This window comes from Myotis lucifugus, unplaced genomic scaffold (genome assembly GCF_000147115.1).
Source record: "Myotis lucifugus unplaced genomic scaffold, Myoluc2.0 scaffold_46, whole genome shotgun sequence".
Taxonomy (NCBI): domain Eukaryota; kingdom Metazoa; phylum Chordata; class Mammalia; order Chiroptera; family Vespertilionidae; genus Myotis; species Myotis lucifugus.
The window spans coordinates 6241917-6264798 of NW_005871094.1; the positions used below are offsets into that span (position 1 = coordinate 6241917).

A 22882-nucleotide genomic window follows, 5' to 3' on the forward strand; every position below is an offset into this window, starting at 1 on the left:
CTGTCATTCCTTAGTGACCACATTTCGTCTGAGGGAAACTTTAATGTTGCTCTCCTACCCCTCTCCTTGTCCCCTATATTTGTGCTAGAGAAACACCTTATCTTCAGCATCCCTCCTGCCATGTGTGTAGCATCCCCTGGATTCAGCACTCCTTCCTGGTAGGTATAGATAGACTCCTCACTTTTGGCACAAATTGCTCCATCGCTTTCATCTCCCTTGATTCCCTACGCACTAGATACATGCATTTCCTTCCTAGTTCAGCCCTGACCTGCATGGACTGGTGCAGATCTATCCCTTTTACACGCTTTCTGATTTCTGCCCCATGGACCACATCCTGTTCTTTAATTATTGTTCCAACAAAGCTTTCTGGAACCTCCTTTTCTTATTTAGAAATAGTCTCCCCTCCAGTGGCTGAGACCTGGCAACTCCCCACCATTTGCCACATTGTGGGTTCTGTACCCCAGCCTAATTCACACGCCTCTCCCCTCACTTAGCTTCCAGCACCCATCTCTTCTACACTTCAGTGCTCTTTCCATACCAGTCTCCTCAGTAGTCCTCTCATTTCAGCCAGTTCTCACAAGAAAAGCCTCATCTCTGAGGACAATTTTAATGTAGATCTTCAGGGCATCCTTCTCTTACTCCCATCATCTGCCTGGCTTTGTTTGTGTGGCAAAGGGTTCGAGTTGTTCTCTTGCCACAGAAAGGTTCCTTCCCACCCCCTTCTCCTCATCACCCAGTGTCAGTCATCCTTTCTAGCAATATTGATAGATTTCTACCAATGGTTTTTACTGGATTTCACCTTAGATTCCCTGTGACCTCTCATTGTATCAACAAAATCATTTCATTAAAAATTTGCCACTCAAGTTTCAGGAACATCTCTACTGATAGCATTCCTATTTGCTTCCTTATTCAGTGCCTCCTTATCACTTACTTACACATAGCATCTTCTGTCTTTACTTGCACATAAAATTCAACCAGTTTGCCAAAGCTGTGATCTACCATTGTTCCTGCTTATCTCCTTATTCCTCCTTCCTCATTTGTCTGTATCCTCCCTGCTTAATTGAAACCAACCAGGGGTTCATATGATCTTGTATTACTAATGTCTATCCTGCTTCTCCATTCTTTTTTTTAAAAACATATTTTTATTGATTTCAGAGAGAGAGGGAGAAGGAAAGATAGAAATAACACTAATGAGAGAGAATCATTGATCAGGGCATGTGCCCTAAGAATCGAACTATGACCTCCTGGTTCATAGGTCGGTGCTCAATCACTGAGCCACAACAGGTTGGGCCTGCCTCTCCATTCTTATTTGATCTTTACCTTTGTCCCTACCATAATCCCCTCTCTCTCCTTTCATTGTTTTAAATACCTCAACTGACCCATTCCAGGTCTGTGTTAACTTCCACCTTTTTCTTTCTTCTTCCTGCTTCCTTGGCAGTAAATTCTAGCTTAATATAACCACGATCATTCTTCCATCAACCTCCTATTGTATTAAAATAGATTCTGTAGCCCTAGCCTGTTTGGCTCATTGGATAAGAGTGTCAACCTGTAGACCGAAGGGTCCTGGGTTCGACTCAGGTCAAGGGCATGTACCTTGGTTGCAGGCTCCTCCCTGGCCTGAGTTCTGGTCAGGGTTCGTGCAAGAGGCAACCAATCAATGTGTTTCTCTCACATTGATGTTTCTCTCTGCCTTGCCCTGTCTCTTCCACTCTCCCTAAAAATCAATGGGGAAAAATATCCTCGGGTAAGGATTAACAACAACAACAAAAAATTGATTCTGTAGTCTTGAAAGGTAAACTCTTTCTATATGGGTCAACTCACTACCATCATTTTCAATGTATTCTAAATTCCTTTGTTCTCTGAATTCAGACCTATTCTTCATAGGACTGCCTCAGCTCACCAGAGCCTATTGGAAAATATCTAGTCTCCTAGGTATTTCAAATATATTCCTAAACAGTCTCTCTTCTCAGCACCTGTTCATTAGCATATCTCTTACTATTTCCATCTACCCTTGGCCTTTCTGGCCTCTTTCCTTTAGCGCATGTACCTTGCTCTGCTCACTGAAGCTCTTCCACATCTCTTGAGATCCAATTAATTCACCCATACTTAATCCCCTCCTTCAGGCAGTTCAGAAGGGCCACTTTTCATGAAGTTCACTTTCCAAAAATGTGCCCCTACCTCCATTTCTTATTACTTCCACCAGTTATCTCAAAACATATTAATCACCCACTTGCTTTTGCATTTAAGACACTGACTTTACCAATACTAGCATCTCCTTGCTGACCTATTCACTGCAGGTTGAAAGTTGACAATAAAGCAAGTTCATTCTGGTGATCTGTGGACCCACAATCTAAAAATAGTATTATCTGTTGATATTTAGACTATTGTGCTTTGTGTTAATGATCAGTGTGCTTTTTACTATCCACATTTTTTTTGCTTTGTCAGCTGCTAAAGTCATGGTTCTTACATTTTCCACATGTAGTCCCCTTTGACAGGCATGGCAGAAACCTCCCAAAGTAGCTCCCCTGCTGCTTTCTTTATACCAATACAAAAGTAGAGTTTTGCCAATGTCGTCATTTTTGTACTATTCCAACCCACAGTGGGGAATGGATTTTAAAATTATACTTTGTGAGGCTGCCTTTTGACCAGCATACAGGCTGCTTTCGAGAACTACTTCCCTGGAAACAGTGGTGTGTGCTTCACTTGATGATACAGAACACAGTGCCAAGTGCAGATGGTGCTCCCTCAGCTACTAGGGGAACTTTGTGCTTGCGCTGCCCACTGACACTGGCCTGCCTGCTCTTTCTCCTCCAGTTGCCGGCACGTTTAGCTGTACCATGAAGTTTACTGTCCGGGACTGTGACCCTGACACTGGGGTTCCAGCTGAGGAGGGGTATGACGATGAGTACGTGGTGAGTGTCCCCTGCCCAGAGACACCTGGACACCCTTGCACACTGACTTCTGCCTGAAGAGAACATTTTCCTAGGAACATCTGACATGAACCTAAGGGGTTTTATTTTCTCACATTACAACTGTGTAGGCCAGGACTAACCCTCCTCTGCGGTGGGAGTGTGTTGTGCCTAAGGGAAGCGAGACTGACCACTTCCTGATTAAAACAACTCACCCTTTTCTATGTCTTTATATTAGGGGTAATTACAAGATGAAAATAAGGACATGATTTTCTTTGAGATCAATGAGCTTTATTTAAAGTGTTGGGGTTGTTTTGTTGAGCAGCTTTTAATTTGCTTATAATTTAGCTACGTCATGGACTGAATAACTTCATAGAATGCAGGCAAAACGTGAAGAAATATCAACCTGTGAGTGAATGCTAAGTTCAGAAGGCCCTGGATGGCTTGAACTTGATGGTTAGGTGTGGCCACATGACTGCTTTGTACCTCAAGGGTGTAGATGTTGATCTGAATATAGCTTTAGCCATATTTTCTTGCTTCTCTTTGCTAAGGCCTACATCGTTAGACTTATCCAGACTACAGGACTGAACTAGTTTGGTGATGGTTTTTCCTAGGCTCCTGCATAGGATGTATCTCAGAATGATAAAACCCTTTTCATTAGCCCCTCCCACTTTGTCCTGTACTGAAAGAACTGTCGCTTACTGACCCCTGCATGTGCCCACTAGCTGGAAGATCTTGAAGTGAGTGTGTCTGACCACATTCAGAAAGTTCTGAAGCCCAACTTTGCTGCTGCCTGGGAAGAAGTGGGAGATACTTTTGAGAAACAGGAGACCTTTGCCCTCAGTTCTACCAAAACTCTTCAAGGTGAGAACAATTTTGCTATCAATGTATTGCCTGACAGCAGTGTAAAACCTAACAGGAATATGTATCATTCCAGAAGAACACTTTGGTTTAATGCTGCCTAAACTAAGTCACTTGAAAGGCCAGGACCCTGTCATCTAATTGAGTCAACCAGTTCCTAGTCCAGTGGCCTCCACCCACACACCACCCTTCTAGCCCCAGCTCTCAGTGCGTAGTGGTGCGGAGGCAGCCCCATGCTGACCTTTCTTGATACTGTTGCATCAATCTTGTCAACACAGAAGCTGTCAACAACATCATTACATTTCTGGGCATGCAGCCATGTGAAAGGTCAGAGAAAGTCCCCGAGAACAAGAATTCCCATGCCCTCTACCTGGCAGGTAAGGAACTTTATCGGATTTCCCCTTTATTTTGTTGCAGAGTTTAATAGGAAGGGCTATGCATGGGCATTTCATGCCCTGCCACTGTCCCATCGTATGCGTTACCATGTGAAGCCCTGTCACAGTGAGCAGTTTGTCTTAGCTGTTTAATTTGCATGCTGTGCTTCGTTTGTTCTTTAAAGATGTATATTCGGCCTAAAACACTTACTTAAATCTCTCCCATGGATACTAGTGCCACTACCTCCCCCATTTGAGTACTCCAAACCAGTATTCTTGAATACCTTCTATGTACCTGGTATCATGGGAATATAAAAGGTTATTTCAAATTTGTATGTAGGAAGCAGTTCCTACCATAAACACAAATCTCTAGAAAAGCTAAACTTAAGTAATAGAAAGGAAATGCAAGCAGAGCATGATGAATTTCACTCGTCAGAGTTTGTTTTGAGTTCTCAATATGGTTTTCCTCACTTTGTTCTCTCAGGTGTATACAGAGGCGGCTATGATTTATTGGTGAGGGCCAAGCTGGCCTTAGCGGATGGAGTGACCATGCAGGTGACTGTCAGAAGCAAAGAGGAAACACCTGTGGATGTTATCTTGGCTTCTGTTGGATAAGTTTTTACTGGGCAAGATGAAGTTGATGTACTTCACTGTCAGTGGGCTTTTAGGCTAGTGGCATGATTTTCCCAGAATCCCGCTTTTAAAGATTAATGATTCTGGAGAAGCAAATTAAATGTTTGGCCCTGAGCCAGCAGATCAAGCAAACGTCTGTCTTTGTGCATGTCTTTTTTTTTTTTTTGTCTTTTTTCCTTTTTGTTCCATTGGTCGACTTTGGTGTGATAGTACAGCTTTGGGTGAACATGTAAAGCAAATACTATCCTATACCCCAGCTGCTCAACTTCATTATATTCTTTAATGTAATGTGTCTGAAAGCTCCTGGCAATGTTGGAAAACTTTATCCCGGAGGGGTGGTGGGGAGGGGAAGGCAGAGTCCACTTTTGTCAAAATTCATTTTATTAATAGAAAATAAACACTTATTCCACTTTCAATTGTTATACTTGAGGTTGCTAATTTTTAAAAAAAGAATTTAAAATAATCACCTAATCCTACTTTGACTAAAACAATGAAACTGTGACTTTAAAAAAAGTGTTCAGCACCTTTTGCTCACAGGCCTTTCAGAATTTGATCTTAAAGTTTCTGGAACTTTCCTGTCTGTAAATGACAGGAATGGCAGAGCTACATGAGGAAGCTTCTCTGGCACAACCAGTGAGAAGTAAGCACTCGTAACAAAAGGAATCCGTGTGCACTCAGCGTGGGCACTGGGACTGCACAACGCTCCCCTCCCCTCCCCGTTAGCTCAGGAGGGATGTGCTTCGAAGCAATGAGGTATGAAGAAGCAGACTGTTATTCGCTGTTAGAATTGGGTCTTTCCAGCCAATAACAGTAAATCTCTGGCACAGATGCGGTTGGTCTTTGATGTCCTATGACTTTTAGGAAATTTTTTTAAGTTTGGATTTAGTTCAATTTATACAGAAGTCAAATATGTTTAATAAGGTTCACTACTCTGCCAGAGTGAGTGTCTGCTGGTGTAGTACCCTTCTAAAATAGATATAACACGTGTCGGTAAATCATAGTCTTAAAGTACACTTAGAATACTGCATTATGTAAAGCTGCATTATTTAAAGCAAAATCTATTTTAACAAAAAGTCTATAATTAGATGCAGCTGACGAAACTAAGCCAAAGTTATGACAGGGGAGACTTACTCTCTCCTGAAGCTGCTTAGAAAACAAAAAAAAAAAGCACGTGCCCTTAAAGCCACTCAAGGAGAGGGAAGCAGCCATCCTCTCCTCATTCTTTACTACAAGGTTCCAATTGGGGCTGAGCCAAAAATTACACTTCTAAGTATTTCAGAAAAGTCTTATGCAAAAGAATGTGTCTCTCTGCATCCGTGAGCAGCAGTGCTCATCAGACTTTCCTAGTAACACAAAGGCAAGTCCGTACACTTGATGAGATGTCAAAGGAATGGGAGTGGACTATCAGGTCACCCTTAGAGCCTCTCCTGGCTTTGTCCTATATGCTGTTCACCAATGTGAGTCAGGTGGACCTTTGTGAGAGAAGTGTTTGGTGGCCAGGACCTCTTTGGGGCATTGCTTTCTAAATGGAATACACAACAGGTAAGGGAGTAGGGGGAGTAATACAGGGAAGCTACTCTTTCCAGCTCAGAAGGAGTTGATGAAGCCCATATATGCATTCAAGAAGCCCATGGGATCCTCTAGCTGTGGGTAGTGGCTAATGTGGTCATCCAGAATCGACACTGTGGACCGCGGCAGCGTTTTCCTAGTGGAAGAGAACAGCATGTAGGTGAACTTGAGGCTGGAGGGAGGGGGAGGGAGGTAAGCCAGTGGGCAGCCCTAGTAAATGTCCCTGCGGACATACCACACTGGAAGGAACCAACAAAGAGCTTATTCAGCTTCTATTTTGCAATTGTGTCTTAGGCAGGTAAGCTTGCCAATTCCATTTATGACACATACAGACTAGGTTTTACATGTTCATAATCCAACAGACAACAACTTAAAAATAAAACACTTTTGCAATACATGTCAAAGCAGGGTGACTTCGAGCTCCTTAGAGAAGCGTGAGGCATCAAATAAGTGGACCACTGTCCAGGTAAGGATAACAAAAGACCTTCCTTAACCGCGAGAGGAGATGAGAGAGGGTATTTCGTTGAAAATTAAATGCCAGCTATTTACTACTGGATTATTTCTACTAGGCCATATGAAGGATGGAGCATTCTTATGGAACAAAATCAGTCAAGATTTCATATTCCAACCTTCTGAGTAAGTACCTAGAGCAGTGATGGCAAACCCATGACACGCATGTCAGAGGTGACACGCAAACTCATTTTTTTGGTTGATTTTTCTTTGTTAAATGGCATTTAAATATATAAAATAAATATCAAAAATATAAGTCTTTGTTTTACTATGGTTGCAGATATCAAAAAATTTCTATATGTGACATGGCACCAGAGTTAAGTTAGGGTTTTTCAAAATGCTGACACGCCGAGCTCAAAAGGTTCGCCATCACTGGCCTAGAGAAAATGACAACCAGTGACGAGGCACTTTTCCTGTGAGCTCCTCTCCATCTCTCCCTGCAGATGCCCAGCTGAAGCTTTGCAATGAGACTACAGCAGACATTTTTTATCAACTTTACGCACTTCCATTCCTTAGTTCACATGATAGCGTTTTCTTACCTGTCCACCTAGGAATATGTAGCATATATATATATATATATATATACAGTAAAAACAGGTGTATAACTCAAGAGAATGTATAACAACTATACATACATACATATATGTATAACTCAAGAGAATGTATAACCATTTCCTGACTTTACATTTATGTGAGAATAAGATTCCTCAGCTCATCCTTTATCATACGTTTCCTGGATGAACAGCCACTGAGGCCAGAGACAGTGGCCAGAGCACTGTCGGGAGGAGGAACTAACAATACGAAGCCCCTGAGGGAGGCTCACCTGTACAGCTCCAAAAACTCCGGATAGGGATGCACCGGATCAAAAGGCCCGTAGATAAAATGAACTGGGGAAGAGAAAAGGAACTAATTACTAACAGCTTGCACATCTGTTCTCCCCCAGACTAAAATTACCCCTCCAGAACAAATTTTCGTTAAAAAAATGATGATAAAAATCTAGCTTCTTTCAATAAGTAGGTTATAAGAAACTTCTGGGAATAAGCTGACAACTGAGTCCATTTGGGACATTTTACACAGCCAGCCATTCAGCCCTGAGCAGCATTCTCTCTCCCTAACTCCAGGATATTGTCATTCTTGAAGTCTCTCTCTTAGCAATAAATGACCCTTGACATTTGAAACCCACTGGTTTTTGAACACTATTTTTATATGTGAGACACAGCACTGATTTTTTTTCTTTTTAAATGTGTAAGTATTAAGAGGTAAATGAGCAGAACCACCTATAGGCTCTTGATTAGTAATTCAAACAGCCTTCTGTCCCAGAATTCAGCATTTAATGTGATAGTCACTGGCAATGCACAGCAGGAAACCAATCTAACTCCCACTCCAGGCCGTGCTATGGTAGTTACCTTAGCAATAGTATCTCAGTGCTTTATATACTTCACTCTACAGCATGGCACCGATGTTCCAGATGTTGGAGAGGGTCACCAGATTAAATAAAGCATGGCCAGCTGCATTTCAGATAATGATTTTTTAAAATATATTTTTATTGATTTCAGAGAGGAAGAGAGCAACATCAATGATGAGAATCATTGATTGGCTGCCTTCTCTACGCCCCCTACTGGGGACCGAGCCTGCAACCCAGGCATGTGCCCTGAAAGGTCAACCACTGAGCCATACTGGCTGGGCTGATTTTTTTTTTCCATATCAGTATGTCCCACGTATTGCACAGAACATACTTTTCCTTAAAAAAAAAAAAAGGACTTGTTTATCTGCAATTCAAATTTAGTTTTGTGTCTTTATTTTATTTTTATTTGCTAAATCAGGCAATTATTTTAACCCTAGTCCCTCAGTTTTCCTATCAAGATGTAATATAGAAATACTCACTGGGAATAGTTACAGAGGCAAGAGCTCCCACCCAGCGTCTTCTAAACTTCTTCCTCTGATTAATGTACTGTAAGAGACTATAGGATAGGTAAATTAGCAGGAGAACAAGAAACGCTTATGGTTAGAGGGGTGCAAAGGCCTGACATGAGCCTCAAGGAACCCAGTATGTGTTTTAATCCAGGAGCAACTTGGCACGCCTGGGACTAGCCAGCTGAATTTACTCATTTCTGTTAACCTCGACGGTTAAACTCCATGTAGCTGCAGCAGTCATCATGCCTACAACCAATGTAAGAATTAATGTTTCTTAGTGTTCGTCAAACAGGAAATGGGATGTAGGAAGGCTGGGCGTTAGCTTGGGTTATGTGTAATGAAAGCCCAGGTTCAGATTGTGCCTCTACCACTAATTAGTTCTGTAACTCAAAGGTCTAACACACATCTTTTGACCCATTTCCTCCTCTTTAAAAATAAGAGAACTGAACTACACGATCGCTAAATTGACATCTACTTCTAATGTTCTAAGTGTAGAAGTTCCTAAGCACAAAGTTTCATTCTCTGCATTTCATCTGACCACAGATAAAATGGAGAATTTCTCCTACAATGACAAGCTGCCATAGCCACATTTTAGAACTCAAACTCATATATTCTCGCTATTCTGCCTGGAAACCAGGAATTATTTCTAACAGGTGATAGTTGAGTTCCGTAAGTGCTTTTTACATTTTGGAGAAGTATGTGGGAATTTTAAAAGAGGGTTTTGTTTTGCAATTTTTTATAGTAAAACAAATCTTTGGGATCCCATTGGGGTGGGAGGGAAGAATGGCTCTCTCCCCCTCACAATTCCCAGCAAAGCCATCAGTTAAAGCCGTGGAAGCTACACTGACCTAGCTGGTCAAAGGATGGCCTTATCTCGAGTAGTTATGGACATCACCACCTCTAGCCCCTCCGTGAAAGCAGTATCTGAACCAAGGCATGATAAGTCTTGGTACAAGACAACGAAATCTCCCTCCAGTCCCTGTTGCTACAGAAAAGATATGACAAAGGAAGAGACTGGTACTCTGAGGAAGGCACTAAATGCCTTTCATAACTGTGATTAGACATGGTGGAGCACTTAATATCAACAGAAAGTCCGAAGAAGGATTTGCCAAAGCCAATCAGCAATTACAACTGAATTAGTGTGCCACCTTGCTTCGCCTCAGGGCTCACTCTATGCTGGATTTCTTTCCTCAGAGAAAGTACAGAGCATGACTGTTTTGGGTGTACCTCATAAGTCATAGCCAACCATCTTCTGAGACGGCAGAGCCAGCCAAGAACAGAACAAGCAATCCCACATATTCCCAAAAAAAAGCCTCTTGGGAAGCCAAAGCAAAAGGGGTTATTTCTTACCTGTCGACAATTAAGTTCCCATCATTGTGGCGTATCGTTGCCCACATGTCCCACAGCTCATTCTCTGAGGGCCGGGTGTATGGCCCAAAGACAGGGGGGACAAGACTGAAAGAGTCAAAAAAAAAAACATAAAGATTAAGTGTAAGAATTCAGAATGTCAGATATGATTGGAACCTCAAAATCATGTAGTCTGACCCTTAACTGATTTATGAATTCCTTCTACTCCTTCCCTGGCAAATGACCAACACCTTTGCTTTAAAATACCAAACCCTAGGATTTGGCCCAGAATTTTAATGGCAGCAGCTTTGTTCCCAGGCTGCAGTAAATCAGTCTTTGACAATGACTTACCCTCGAGAGAATACAAAGAAGTTCAGCATTCGTGTGAGGATGGGTGACAGCAGGCCTCCATCTTTGAGAATCTATAAGTAAATAAGTAAAAATCAAGAATCCAGAGAGAGAGAACACAATCAGGACAAAGGGTTTTATACTAAGAACTTAAAAAAAAAAAAAAAAGACTTTAGCCAAATCTCCTACTGAAAGGCTTGGCCATTGGCTTTTAGTTTTTTGTGTTGCCAACCCACATTCTCTCACGGAAAGCAAACTGTTTCTAATTCCCTTTAAGATTTCATTTCTGCACGTCACTAAATCCCTAAGACGTTTGATATCTTCAACTTCAGACTGAGGTCCCAATTTGTCAACCATCATGCTGATGACACAAATCTTTGAGATACTGTATTTCTCCAAGTACTATTGATCTCTAATTCTCATATTTTCATAAGAAGGGAAAAACTAACTTCTAATGTAAACTGATGAGAAGGATTTTATCTGCGGCCTTTTACAACAGAAATGGCCCTTACGAAGGTCCCAGCATTGTTTATGTTAGTGTCAATCTAAAGAGCTACGATCTAGTCAGTGGAGGAGCCAACCTTATGGAGCAGGAGCGGGTGGTGAGTCTCGGGAAATATACCTGTAGGAAAAGAAGAGACTTCCGTTAGTCATTTTCCAGCAACTTTAAGGCAAACATAGGTCCCTTATTGGAGACTATCTACCCTACTCACTGTCACCTTTGGGGCCTTCACTGCTAAAAAACTAATTATAAATAAATTAGTATTGTCAGCCTAATTCCTTCCCCATGGAATTCTAGGTTTAACAGGTCAAAGAAAGCATATCCCACTGGGATTACTTTCAGATTGTAAAGGTAGAGAAACGGGGAAAATGATGTACACGGTCGTCCATACTGCTGACGACGAGGCTCTGACTCCCCTCGTGTTTCTCCCCATGCCTCAGAACACAGTGTTGTTAATGATTGGGGCAGAAAAAGAAACCAGGGATTCTTCAGGAAGTGTGGGTCCTTAAAACACACACACACACATCTAGGCCCTGGCGGAGTAGCTCAGTTGGTTAGAACTTCATCTCCGTACGCCATCGGGTCACGTACAAGAATCAACCAATGAATGCATAAATGAGTGAAACAGCAAATCGATGTTTCTGTCAAATCAATTTTTTTAAAAAGCACATATTACAACACAGCTTTTTATTAACTGAATATCACTATCATTAATTTCCTTTGTAATCCTAACATATATATATTTTTTTTTTAAAACATTATTTTGAGAAAGGGTCATTATATCTCATCAGACCACCAAAGTGATTTATGGCGTAAAAAAGGTAAAGACCCCCTCGTTAAACTGTCTGTTTGCAATAATACCATCCGAGTGCCATTTAGTGTCACTGATATCGAAATGTGGCCCTCGCCCCCTTCCCCCCACTGCCCAGGCAATTACCTCCATTTGACAGACAGAGACTCTTTATGGTCAGCCGACCAGAGCGATTCTGCTTGAACCTAGAAACAGGAGGCAGAGGCATCTGAGTGAGTGGGCATGCACCAACGCAGCGGCTGAGGACAAGCTTCCAAAAGGCAAAAGGGCTAGAAAGACCCCAGGAACAATGGACTGTCCCCAGCATCTTAAATGAGTGAAACAGCCTCACTGACCTATAGAGAAGCTCCTGGGCCACGATGTCGCCGTAATCATGAGACAGAAGGTTGACCCTGCGGTTCTGAAGCCCCAGATGCTGCAAAAGCGCCTCCACGATGCTGGCCTGCTCGAAGATGGAGTAGTGGTGCGGTCTCTAGGGGAAGGAAGCCCAGACACACAGGATGAAGTCATGAGTGCCGATCTGTCTGCCGGCCTGACCCCTCCATCACACCCACCCGTCCCTCAACCCTGGTCCCATCCCGAAGCTGCTTACCGGTTTGTCGCTGAAGCCAAAGCCTAAGAAGTCGAGGGCAATCACTCGATGAAACCTATGTGTGAGACCTTCCCAGATCTACGAGAAAGAAAGGGATGATTTGGTCTCTCTGATCCTGCCCCTCCCCTCCAACCTACAGCAGCATAAGGGTTTCATCCCTTTCTCAGCTTAACAAACAGACTTCAATAAAGGGAAAACCCACATGAAACCACCATAGGCCCGCAGATGATCCACTTACAAAGTGCTTTATTCCTAATAATCAATCTCTATTGAGGGAGGCACTCCAGCATTTTTAACTTGGCGATGAGCCTTCCCAGATTGCCAAACGGTTTTTTACTCCCTTTTCATTTACTCCCAGGAAATGAAAAATAGTTCTACATTTAATCCTATTTTATTAAGCAATTCAAATATGCAAGAGCCTTTCAGTGCTGATAACAAAATCCTTGACTTTGGACTTTTAAAGACGTAGTAGGACCTAGAAAGTCTGATTCCCTTACCTTGTACCAATCATAGCTGGATGTTGGAAAGCCATGTAAAAGCACGACTATCTCGGGACTTCCGACCACGCCGAAGGAGTCTGGGGAGAAAGAGAGAGAGGGGTCAGGCCAACTCCCTGTAAAGATAACCTTGAAGATAATAAATTTATGCAATGTGATATAAAGGACAAAAAAATCCTGTCCAAGTTAATTTTAAAAATAGATTTCTTTTTAAAATGCAAGCTTATCGCTTTAGGTAAAAATAGGCATTTGATTTTTCGAAATCTTAAATATTTAAAAAATATAAATATTATTAAGATATTTTTATATGAAAAAATATTTAAAAAATATAAATAGGACACTTTATATGAAAATACTTAAAGGGAGTCTGCTTAATTTCACCAATATTTTTAAAGTATTTCTCCCATTATTGTGTATTATGTAAATTGCTTTTCACATTAAAAAGTAAACTTTCACAGTTAAGCATATATAATCACAATATATTAACTACAGATTCTTTGTACCCTATCATTAATGACCTCACAAAATTCTCTAAAATATAGCAACTCTTCCTCAACCTTGTGAGAACCTTAGTTTACACTGTTTTATTTCCCAGAGAGGAGATAAATATCAAAATCCAGTATCAAAAGCATCATGCTCAAACTATTGCAAAAACTATTGCAAAATTCAAACTATAAAAAAGGATTAACCAATATATATAGGAACAGTTCTTAATAAACATCTTTTAAATTAGCCAAACATTTAAATAGTAGAACACCTTGCTGATAATACTAGATTAAAACTGATATATTCATATACTGCCAATGGCATGAGAATTTGAAAATAAGGTTTGCAAAATAATTTAGTTAGAAGCAATTTAAAATTTTATATATTTTATCCTATACGTCTTATTCTTTAAATCCATGTAAATAAAATCATTCTATTTACAAGTAGTATAGTTTGAAAATATAAGGAAAAAATAAACACATATATAAAAATTTCCCTTCGACATTAACTAAAACATTGAAAAACTGAAAACAACCTAAATGACCAAAATAAAGAAAATTATATACTTACTTAACTGATGATAGCAAATGAGAGGAGGTCAGGAGCAATAATGAAAAACGGTTTATGACAAACATTTTTCGTTATTGCTCTTGACCCCCGCCCAAAAGAAATCTTTTCCAATCTTGTTTTTCAGGTTATTTACCTATAAAATGAGGTTAATGGCACCTATCTCCAATTACTGTTATAGAGATTAAATGAATTAATATTGAAAATATAATTCAGTGCCTAGCATATGGTAATTACTTGATAAGTCGCAGTCATAACAATAATTATCATTAGCATATTAATTTATACAAAGGTGTAAGACTTAAATCATAGTTAGTTATGCATATAACAATCTTGATAGTAAACAAAATGAAATCAGGAATTGGCAGGGGGAGACAACTAATGGTAGCTTTATCTATGAATCCTGTTTCTATTACCTGACACTAGGGGCGCTCCAAAGACAAAAACCTATCAATACAAATCGGCTACAAAAAATTATAGTAAAAGGTCAGTTCTTCAGAGATTGGAATCTCCATTTTACCACCCGCGCCCTCCCAGCAGTTTTCTTTGCATTTCCCGTTTCCCTGCTATCAAGGGGTTTTGTCCCCTCCTTCAAGCACATTTCCTGGAAGAACGGGGTTTCCCTCTCCATCACTGAGGGCCAATAGAGACCAATTAACACAAAATAAGTAAGTGGGACCTCAGGGGCCTGTATGCACAGGGGGTCCAACAGTCCTGTTCTTACCTTGGTAGAAGATGCGCAGTCCCTTGTAGGTGAAATATTTGCCTGACAACTTCCATGAGTGAAGAGCAGGGGACAACTTGGGGGGCGGGATGTATAGATAGGCCGCAAGCAGGGGTATTGCCAGAAGCCCCACATGCACCCACCACTCCCTCATCCTGTGGGAAAATCAGAGACCAGGCGTAAGCAGTCAGGTGACATTGTACACACATCTGCAAGCCCACACTGGCAAGGCAGGGTGAGATTGCTGTACCAGGTGGTGACTTTCTTGCCCTCATATGAACCATGGCGGAAATTTTTCCAAGAGCGTAAGTGCACCTCTGCCTGCTATGGCAATCACCATATTTGCTCACCATTCTAATTTCCAGGAGGAAAAATATATTATTTTTAATATGTAATCGTCCTCCTCTTCTCCCCATTTTAATCACTCAGCCCCTCCCTTGTGCTGTTCTCAAGACCAACTGGAGAGGTTTTTATGTAAAATAAAAGGGAGAGTTCTAAGTGCTGTGGTGCACCTTTTCATTGGCTTTTCCTGGGGGCAGGGGGAGGGGGAAATTTCCCTCACATGTAGTCAAAAGCTCTATCACCACCATATATATTTTGAACTAATGTTTAAAAATATATATGTACAGTAATAGTACATGTCCTTCAGCAGAAAGTTGCTCTTGATTTGTTAGTATTTGTTAGTATTTGACCCCAGTGCAACCCTGTTGAATACTACTATCTGGGTTCGTGTGGAGAAACTGCTTGGGGTAAAGAGGCGGTGAAATAAGAAGATAGGTGCTCTGCATATTCCAACATAAGCAGCTTTGCGTGACCCTAAATATCTAATCTCTTGAGAGGTGAGGGCAGCAGATTATATTTCTGCTTTTCTTGAGGAAGCTCTCATTTATTGAATTTCTAAGGATCCCCCTTTCTCCTCCTCCCCCTTCCCCCCCCCCCAAAAAAAAAGGCGGAACTCATACCCAACATTTGGGAATTGATTTTGTCATTGGAAGGAGAGCATGGTTTGCCCACCCAACCTTCCCAAGCCCTGGACTTCAAAGGTCAACTTGTCCATAATGACAATGAGAGCTAAACAGGAATTAGAAATAGTTTCCCCTGTTTCTATCTTATCAGGGAAAGAATTATCAGTAGAATGGAAGTGCTCTCAAAATAGCCAGAATGGAAATACCTTCTAAAACTAAAAAAAATAATAATTAAAAAAAATCCAGAGCTATAAATAAGAGAAATTAATTGACGAAGCTCTTGTGGAAATGGCTTTGTGTCTGTACACACAACCTTTCACCATATTATAGGTAATCTGGCCACAATCCCTACCCATCACAAAATACATTTTTACTCTAAAATAAATAAGCCTGTGGTTCCAACAGGTAAAAACAAACACAAAAAATCGTTTAGGTATCATTACGGCAATCCCCGCCACACCAAAGTACCTGTCCCTAAAAAAATAAAAATAAATAAATAAATCCAATGACTTGGTTCTGCCTTCCTTTCAAGGTAATACTAGAAACAATTTTTTGAAATGCCTGGAACGTGATGATTGCATCTCAGTTTTCACCACACAACAGGAGTAGGGTGCATCCCCGCATCTCTTTGAAAGATGAGATGACAAAAAGCATTAGGTTTAGACTGTCCATCCCTCAGAGCTATTATCTGTGCCACACTCCAGCTCATACATTTTTCAGGGTCGCGTTTCGTCACGCCTCCTCCCCCGCTTCTCTCCTTCATTCAGGTCCCAGCAGCCGGGTATCTGCAATGACTCAGCAGCGAGCCAGGGAGGGGCTACCCGAGGAGCAGGCAGGAGGAGCACCCCCACCCGGCGGGGGGTGGGGGACGGCTACGCACGCTGCTCCTGAACACCCCCCCCCCCACGCATTGCCTCCTCCTCGACGCCAAGAAAACCAAGAAGCTGCCTGTCGTTTTCCGTCGTCATCACCTCAGTAAAAATGCCCCTAATGACGTCGTAGGATTTTTTTAGTAGGGAAGCAGCCTCGCAGTCCGTAAGCAAAATGAATTAAACGTTTTTAACCAGCATCTCCATTATTTTATGAGCCATAAGGCAAGAGAATAAATTTGGCAAACCATAGTACAAACCTTCTGGGAATTCATCCACCTTTCCCAGCCTTGATTTCTTCATCTTGTAAATAGAAAAAATTACGTTTAACACCACCAAACCCACCGTAGGGCATCGCGCGAGGCTAGGAGCGCCTTTGCAACCCCGTGCAAATAATCCGTGTGTAACACGACGATCTGGTCACATCGCCGTTCTCACTTAGCTTTTTGTTACTGAAAATCTCAAAAATACTTACGCTCGGGGATAACAAACTCGAGCAAATCCCAGTCACCCCTATGCGGTACCTAACACCTCGGCGACCCCGCGCACTGGAAATCGTCAACTGCGCCACGGCCATCCCGGAGCCTTGCAATTACGAACCGCGCCAGGGTGCTACCTGCTGCTAAAACCCTAACGGCGCCAAGGGAAAGCCCGCGCCTGGAAATCCTATTGCGCCACAACAATACCTGGGGTTTGAACGCCTGATACCAACACGGCAACAGCAGCGTCTCGAAATTCTGAATCACGCCAAGGAGATGCGGGGGTCTAAAAACCCTCAACTGCATCAGGGTGCTGTCGGGTGTTAAAATCTTAAATCGCACCAGGATGAAACCGGGTCTAGAATTCCGAAATCACGGGGTCTAGAAATCCTAAATCGCGCCAGGGCGACGGCGGGGTCTAACAATCCAAAAATGCGCCAGGATGACGCCGAGTCTAGAAATCCTAAATTGCGCCAAGGCGACGGCGGGGTCTAGAAATTTTAAATCGCGCCAGGGCGACGGCGGGGTCTAAAAATCCTAAATCGCGCCAAGGCGACGGCGGGGTCTAGAAATCCTAAATCGCGCAAGGGCGATGCCCGGATCTAAAAATCCTAAAATGCACCAGGGCGACGCCGTGTCTAGAAATCCTAAATCGCGCCAATGCAACGTGGGTGTGTAAAAATCCTAAATCGCGCCAGGGCGATGCCGAGGTCTAAAAATCTTAAATCGCGCCAGGGTTCTAGAAATCCTAAATCAGAGAGATCCCAAGTTCTACGTGCGTAAGAGACATCCCCTCCCAAGTAGATGGAGCAGGAGGGTCCCCCACCCAGCCTCCCGTGGGGTTTTCCCTCCGCCGCGCGAGTAGCGGACCCGCCGCCCCAGCTCGGAGACAGAGTCCCTACCCGTTAGCCAGCACCCCGGCGCCGATCCCAACCACACCCCCTCGCCGGGCGCGCACCCACCTGGGGAGGCGATCTCGGCGCACCATGGCTGTGTCTTATCCCATGCCGCACGGCACACCGAGCCGGAGCACGGGTGCCGGAGCCGGACAGACCCTGCCCGCGGGGTCGGCGCGGACCGCGGCAAGCAGCGAAGAACCGCCACCCGACCGCGGCAAGCGGCGCACGGCCACCCGGGCGCGCTGCGGCAATGCGCGAGGTGCGACTGCCGCAGAGGAGGCGCCAGGATGTGCTGGTTGCCGCGGCAGCGCGGAGCCAGTGGGCGCCGGCTTTTAGAGCCCACCCACGCCCCGCCCCTCGCCGCCCACCGCGCCGCAGTGCCCCGCCCACCGCAGCCGCTGCAGACAGCGCGCGTCACTCTCCCAGAGGCTCCTCTAGGGGGCACCTTCAGTGTGTGGGCCCCCACTGCTGGCACACAGCCCCCGCAACACTGGGCTCCAAGTTCTGCCACAGAAGTCCTCCTCTGGCGAGTGAATGCTGCAGGAAAAGCTATCAGAGCCCTGAAATCCTTCCCCTTTGACCACCCGGTGGGCCCCCCAACCCCAGAGATGGCTGATCGACCTCAGGTGTGGCATCCGCTCGGTCTGGCGCCATGCCCGGGGCGTGGGCTCTGAACTACACGAGTGTCCGATTCGAAGCAGCGGTCCACAGGTGCTCGACACCTCCCAGGTCCCTAAGAATGGGCAACCACTCAGGCATAAACAAGTGGCTAGGGAATGACAAGCTCTACGCAGCGACCACCAGGAAAACCGCCTGATTCACGGGACGGCCGCTGCGGAGCAAAAAGGTCACAACCAGCGAACATCTGAGTCTCTCGCTCCGCCATTGGGCACAGCGCAACACAGGCCTCATGCTAGAGCCGGGCCGCAGCCCGCCCGCGGCACCCACCCCAGCAAAGGATCCGTTCTGCGCCAGAATGAATGACCATCACGGTTATGAGACGAAAGCTCCCCTTTATGTAAGACTGGATTCACAACGCAAGGGCCCCAGTGTTACAGAAAAGTAGGAAGGATTTTTTTTGTCCCCAACCATAATCCTTTCAAAAGTCTTTACTGCGCCTCTGACAAGGAAAGGGTAGAGAATCACAGTGTCTGTGTTCATTTTCTGGTTGTAAATTGGAATTCGGAGGAACGCACGCGGGCTGCAAGCGAGACAGGCAGCCCGAGCAGTGCCGGCTCCCTCCAGCGGGGGCGCTGCAGGCCTCTCCTCACTCGCGCCTGCCCGCCGCTCCTCAGCCCAGAGCGCAGGCAAGTGCGGATGGCAAAGGCCGGTCCAATGGAGCCCACCCAGTCCCAACTGCACCAGGGGGCCGAGGGCCACCAACCACACCTGGGAGAAACCGCCAACCATGAGCATGCCATCAAAAGGCGTGGCCCAATCCAGGGTACGCTTCCGCTGGTGCCCGATGAGGACGGTCATGCAACGAATGCTCATTTAGCACCTACAGTGCGCTGAGAGGCAGAGCTACATGCAAATAGGAACGAGAACGGTCCCTGCCCTGGAGCAAGAGGCCGACCATCCGTGGGGAAGCTAGACAAGAACCGATGCTGCTACATTTTCCCTTTAATGTCTTGGCCACCACATTTTGTGACAGGTTGGCCCCCTCCCCCTAACATGTAAGGCCCTCAAAGGCCGAGTCCGAGTATTATTCACCTTTTGTATCCCCCGAGCCCGCCACAGTGCCGGTCACAAAGCAGGCCCCTAATAAATACTGCATGAGTAAGTACAAGAATTTGAGGGCGCACAGAGGAGGAAGTAATTAAGGGGAGCGGGAGGGGGAGGGTTGTCTCGAATGATGAATAGACATTTAGCAGACAGACAAAGGACATTCCAGCCGGAGGAGACGGCATTCGCAAAGCACCGGAGGCGCCGGACCGCACGACCTTTGGGGGAACGCCGCCAGTCCTTTGGGCTGGGGCGCTGACCGGCAAAAAATTAGGCTAGAAAGAGTATTTCATCCTAAGGCGTTTGGAATTTGTCCTAAAGAAAATGAAAAGCCACCGATGGATTTAAACCCTTTATGGCCTTAATTGGTTACTTAACAAAATTTAAATGAGTCCCTTTACAAATGGAGGATTACCTATTTTAACTAACCACCACCTTTAAAGGACTGAATTACTTTGTAAAAATTTAAATAGGCCCTTTCAACGGAGCAAAGGCTTTCCTATTTTAACTAGGACGACAATAGCAACGACCTTTGCATTATATTTTTTTTCATATTTCTTGTCAATGGAATCTGTGAATCCTACAAACAATTCTGCGCTTTCATTCGCGCCACACCAGCAGCACCCGCATCCAAGATGAAGGCAATTTTGTAGCTAATGGACCGAGTGCTCACAAAAGATCTGATTCTGAACGTAAGTGAACTTTTCCACCCACACAGAACAAATGGCAAGACTGGAGGAGAGATCCGGGAAGGAAGGGCGGGAGAGGGGACCGAGGGAAGCACTCGAAGACCACAGGAACTCTCAGTCTAACGCGCAAGAAAAACCCTTGTGGACAGAGTAGCTCGGAAAAACTTCCTTGGAAAGGAGGGATTGAGGCTGGGAAGGACTTCTAACTGGGACTTGAGGGGGGGAAAGCAGTCCTGTTGGGAAGAACCGCCAGTGCAGAAGCGGGAAAGGCAGAGGGTACTATAGGAGATCAGCTCAGCTAAAGCTGGGAATTTGCTTTGAAAAACATCGATGGAGAAAAAATTATCGGTAAGGCTTCAGGAGCCAAAGAGTTAATGGTTTCTGTAAAAGTGCCTGACATTTCCAGGGAGAAGCTTCCTCCCACCGGGGGAGGATCTGGCCCCAGGTATGAAACCCTTGGCGCGCCTGAGAAAACACACAGCCATACATCAATCCGAAGTCGGCCTCCGGCTGGTTCTCCCTGCACCCTTTTGGTTGTTGGCTCCCGGGGCCACTTGACCAGTAGCTTATCATACATTCCTGTCACATTCCAATGCTGACAGTCCCACAAAATAAGACCTCGAATTTGTGCAAAATTTAGTGTAGAGAGCTGAGCGTTTATAAGCTCGCTGATGTACCACAGCGGTATGAGGTCAGCGGGGCTGATACCAGGAGTTCAATAATCATATTTTTCTCGCCCCAGTTTGAGATGCAAAATACGGTAAACACAAGGATATTTATGGAGACAGCGGGACAGAACTGGGACTGCCACTTTCAAGAGCCACTATTACCAATTCAAATAAACTAAAGAAATTCAAAATGGGGAAAACTTGGTTGAACAGCAGCACGTGCTAAAGAGACAGGGTTTTAGTTGACCGCGAGTCTGTGATATGGTTCCCAAAAAAGCCATTGTAGACTGTAGATTATAATTAGAGACGTACCTGGCATAAGCTAGTCCTACTCTATTCTGCTAGTTAGATCTCACAGAAAGTATTTATTCTGCTCTACAGAACAAACACGGAGACACATAAACAAACAGGAATTTGTTCAGAGAAGATAAATTAAAATGCATTGCAAATTATGTCACAGAAGGTATAAAAGTCCTCATATTTTAAGCTCCTACAATAGCATGGGTCTTTACCCAATTTATCCCTAATCCTCACAATAGATGAGCATTTCATTCACATTTTCCAGGGAAAGATACAGCAGCTCACAGCACTAAGTGTTAGTATGTGAAGGGACTGGGAACTGAGCGCAGATGTGTCTGGCTTCAAAGCTGGCATTCTTTCCACTACCCCACACTGTCTCCCTGTTTAAAATAACTGTACATGTTTCGTTGGAAGAAAAGAAGCCTTGTGGAGTAAGTGGAAGAAGGAAATGTGTTAGCAGTCCTCAAATATTTGTGGAAGCAGCATTAGACATTTTACTCTGTATGGCTCCAATGAGTGCAAATTGTACAGAAACAGATGTCGATTCAACATAAAGAATTTTCCAAGTCAGGGCTGTCTAGATCAGTGATGGCGAACCTTTTGAGCTCGGCGTGTCAGCATTTTGAAAAACCCTAACTTAACTCTGGTGCCGTGTCACATATAGAAATTTTTTGATATCTGCAACCATAGTAAAACAAAGATTTATATTTTTGATATTTATTTTGTATATTTAAATGCCATTTAACAAAGAAAAATCAACCAAAAAAATGAGTTCGCGTGTCACCTCTGACACGCGTGTCATAGGTTCGCCATCACTGGTCTAGAGAGATGGGGTGGGTCAGCCATTTTGGGACATGACAAGTTCCCTGTCACGAAGGCAGCAGTTCTCAACCTGTGGGTCGCGACCCCTTTGGGGGTCGAACGGCCCTTTACAGGGGTCGCCTAAATACATCCTGCATATCAGATATTTACATTAAGATTCATAATAGTAGCAACATTACAGTTATGAAGTAGCAACGAAAATAATTTTATGGTTGGGGGTCACCACAACATGAGGAACTGTATTAAAGGGTCGCGGCATTAGGAAGGTTGAGAACCACTGCACTAAGGGCTGGGTAACCCTGCGGGAGGTATGCGTGCTCTAGATGAGTGCATGCCTGACCTTTACGGTATCTGCTCATCTGACAGAAACTAAGGCTCAGAGAGGAACTGGAACTTGGCCAGGGTCAAACCCACAACTGGATCTTCTCTGGTTGTGCCTCAGCTCAGAGCTCTTTCGGCAACATGCCGTTTCACGCTGAAAGCAAGACAAATTGAAAAAAAGTATTACTACAATCACATCAACCTCCCTCTCAACCAAATTTAACCAAAACATCCCAACACTGACTGGCGTCTTCGCTCCTCTACAGGTTCATTTTAAGGTTAAAAGTCTTTGGCTGCCCTGGCCGGTGTGCGCACTGGTTAGAGCAGCCGTGGGCAAACTACGGCCCGTTTGAAATGAATAAAACTAAAAAAAAAAAAAGACCGTACCCTTTTATGTAATGATGTTTACTTTGAATTTATATTAGTTCACACAAACACTCTATCCATGCTTTTGTTCCGGCCCTCCGGTCCAGTTTAAGAACCCATTGTGGCCCTCGAGTC

General features: G+C 44.1%; 2 protein-coding genes across 3 annotated transcripts in view; one reads left to right on the plus strand and one right to left on the minus strand.

Annotated features, from left to right (window-relative positions):
• Positions 1-5199, plus strand: part of COPG2 (coatomer protein complex subunit gamma 2) — a 197789-nt gene extending 192590 nt beyond the window's left edge. The window contains exons 21-24 of one of the 2 annotated variants that reach the window (XM_006088343.3): positions 2815-2912; positions 3635-3773; positions 4049-4147; positions 4629-5193. In XM_006088343.3, coding sequence (XP_006088405.1) covers positions 2815-2912; positions 3635-3773; positions 4049-4147; positions 4629-4759 — 467 coding nt within the window. In that variant the 3' untranslated portion in view covers positions 4760-5193. Of the gene's footprint in view, positions 1-2814; positions 2913-3634; positions 3774-4048; positions 4148-4628 lie in introns of both variants that reach the window. The other variant, XM_014455467.2, reaches the window with a different exon arrangement.
• A 469-nt stretch (positions 5200-5668) lies between these two features.
• On the minus strand, positions 5669-18148 carry MEST. Its single transcript, XM_006088344.3, has 12 exons — positions 17920-18148; positions 14645-14799; positions 12868-12947; positions 12371-12448; positions 12114-12250; positions 11905-11963; positions 11047-11087; positions 10469-10539; positions 10121-10225; positions 8741-8817; positions 7680-7743; positions 5669-6482 (listed from the first exon to the last, which is right to left on the minus strand). The coding sequence occupies exons 1-12, from the start codon at positions 17943-17945 to the stop codon at positions 6365-6367; spliced, it is 1011 nt and encodes a 336-aa protein (XP_006088406.1). The 5' UTR covers positions 17946-18148; the 3' UTR covers positions 5669-6364.
• Between the last annotated feature and the right edge of the window lie 4734 nt (positions 18149-22882).

Excerpts from the sequence above, each read along its gene's own strand:
- MEST (XM_006088344.3), bottom strand. The coding sequence starts at position 17,945 with ATGGTGCGCCGAGATCGCCTCCCCAG. Across the intron at positions 10,540-11,046 it reads ACCCGCTCCTGCTCCATAAG|ATTCTCAAAGATGGAGGCCT; the intron begins GTTGGCTCCTCC and ends ATTTACTTATAG. Across the intron at positions 6,483-7,679 it reads GAGTTTTTGGAGCTGTACAG|GAAAACGCTGCCGCGGTCCA; the intron begins GTGAGCCTCCCT and ends CTCTTCCACTAG.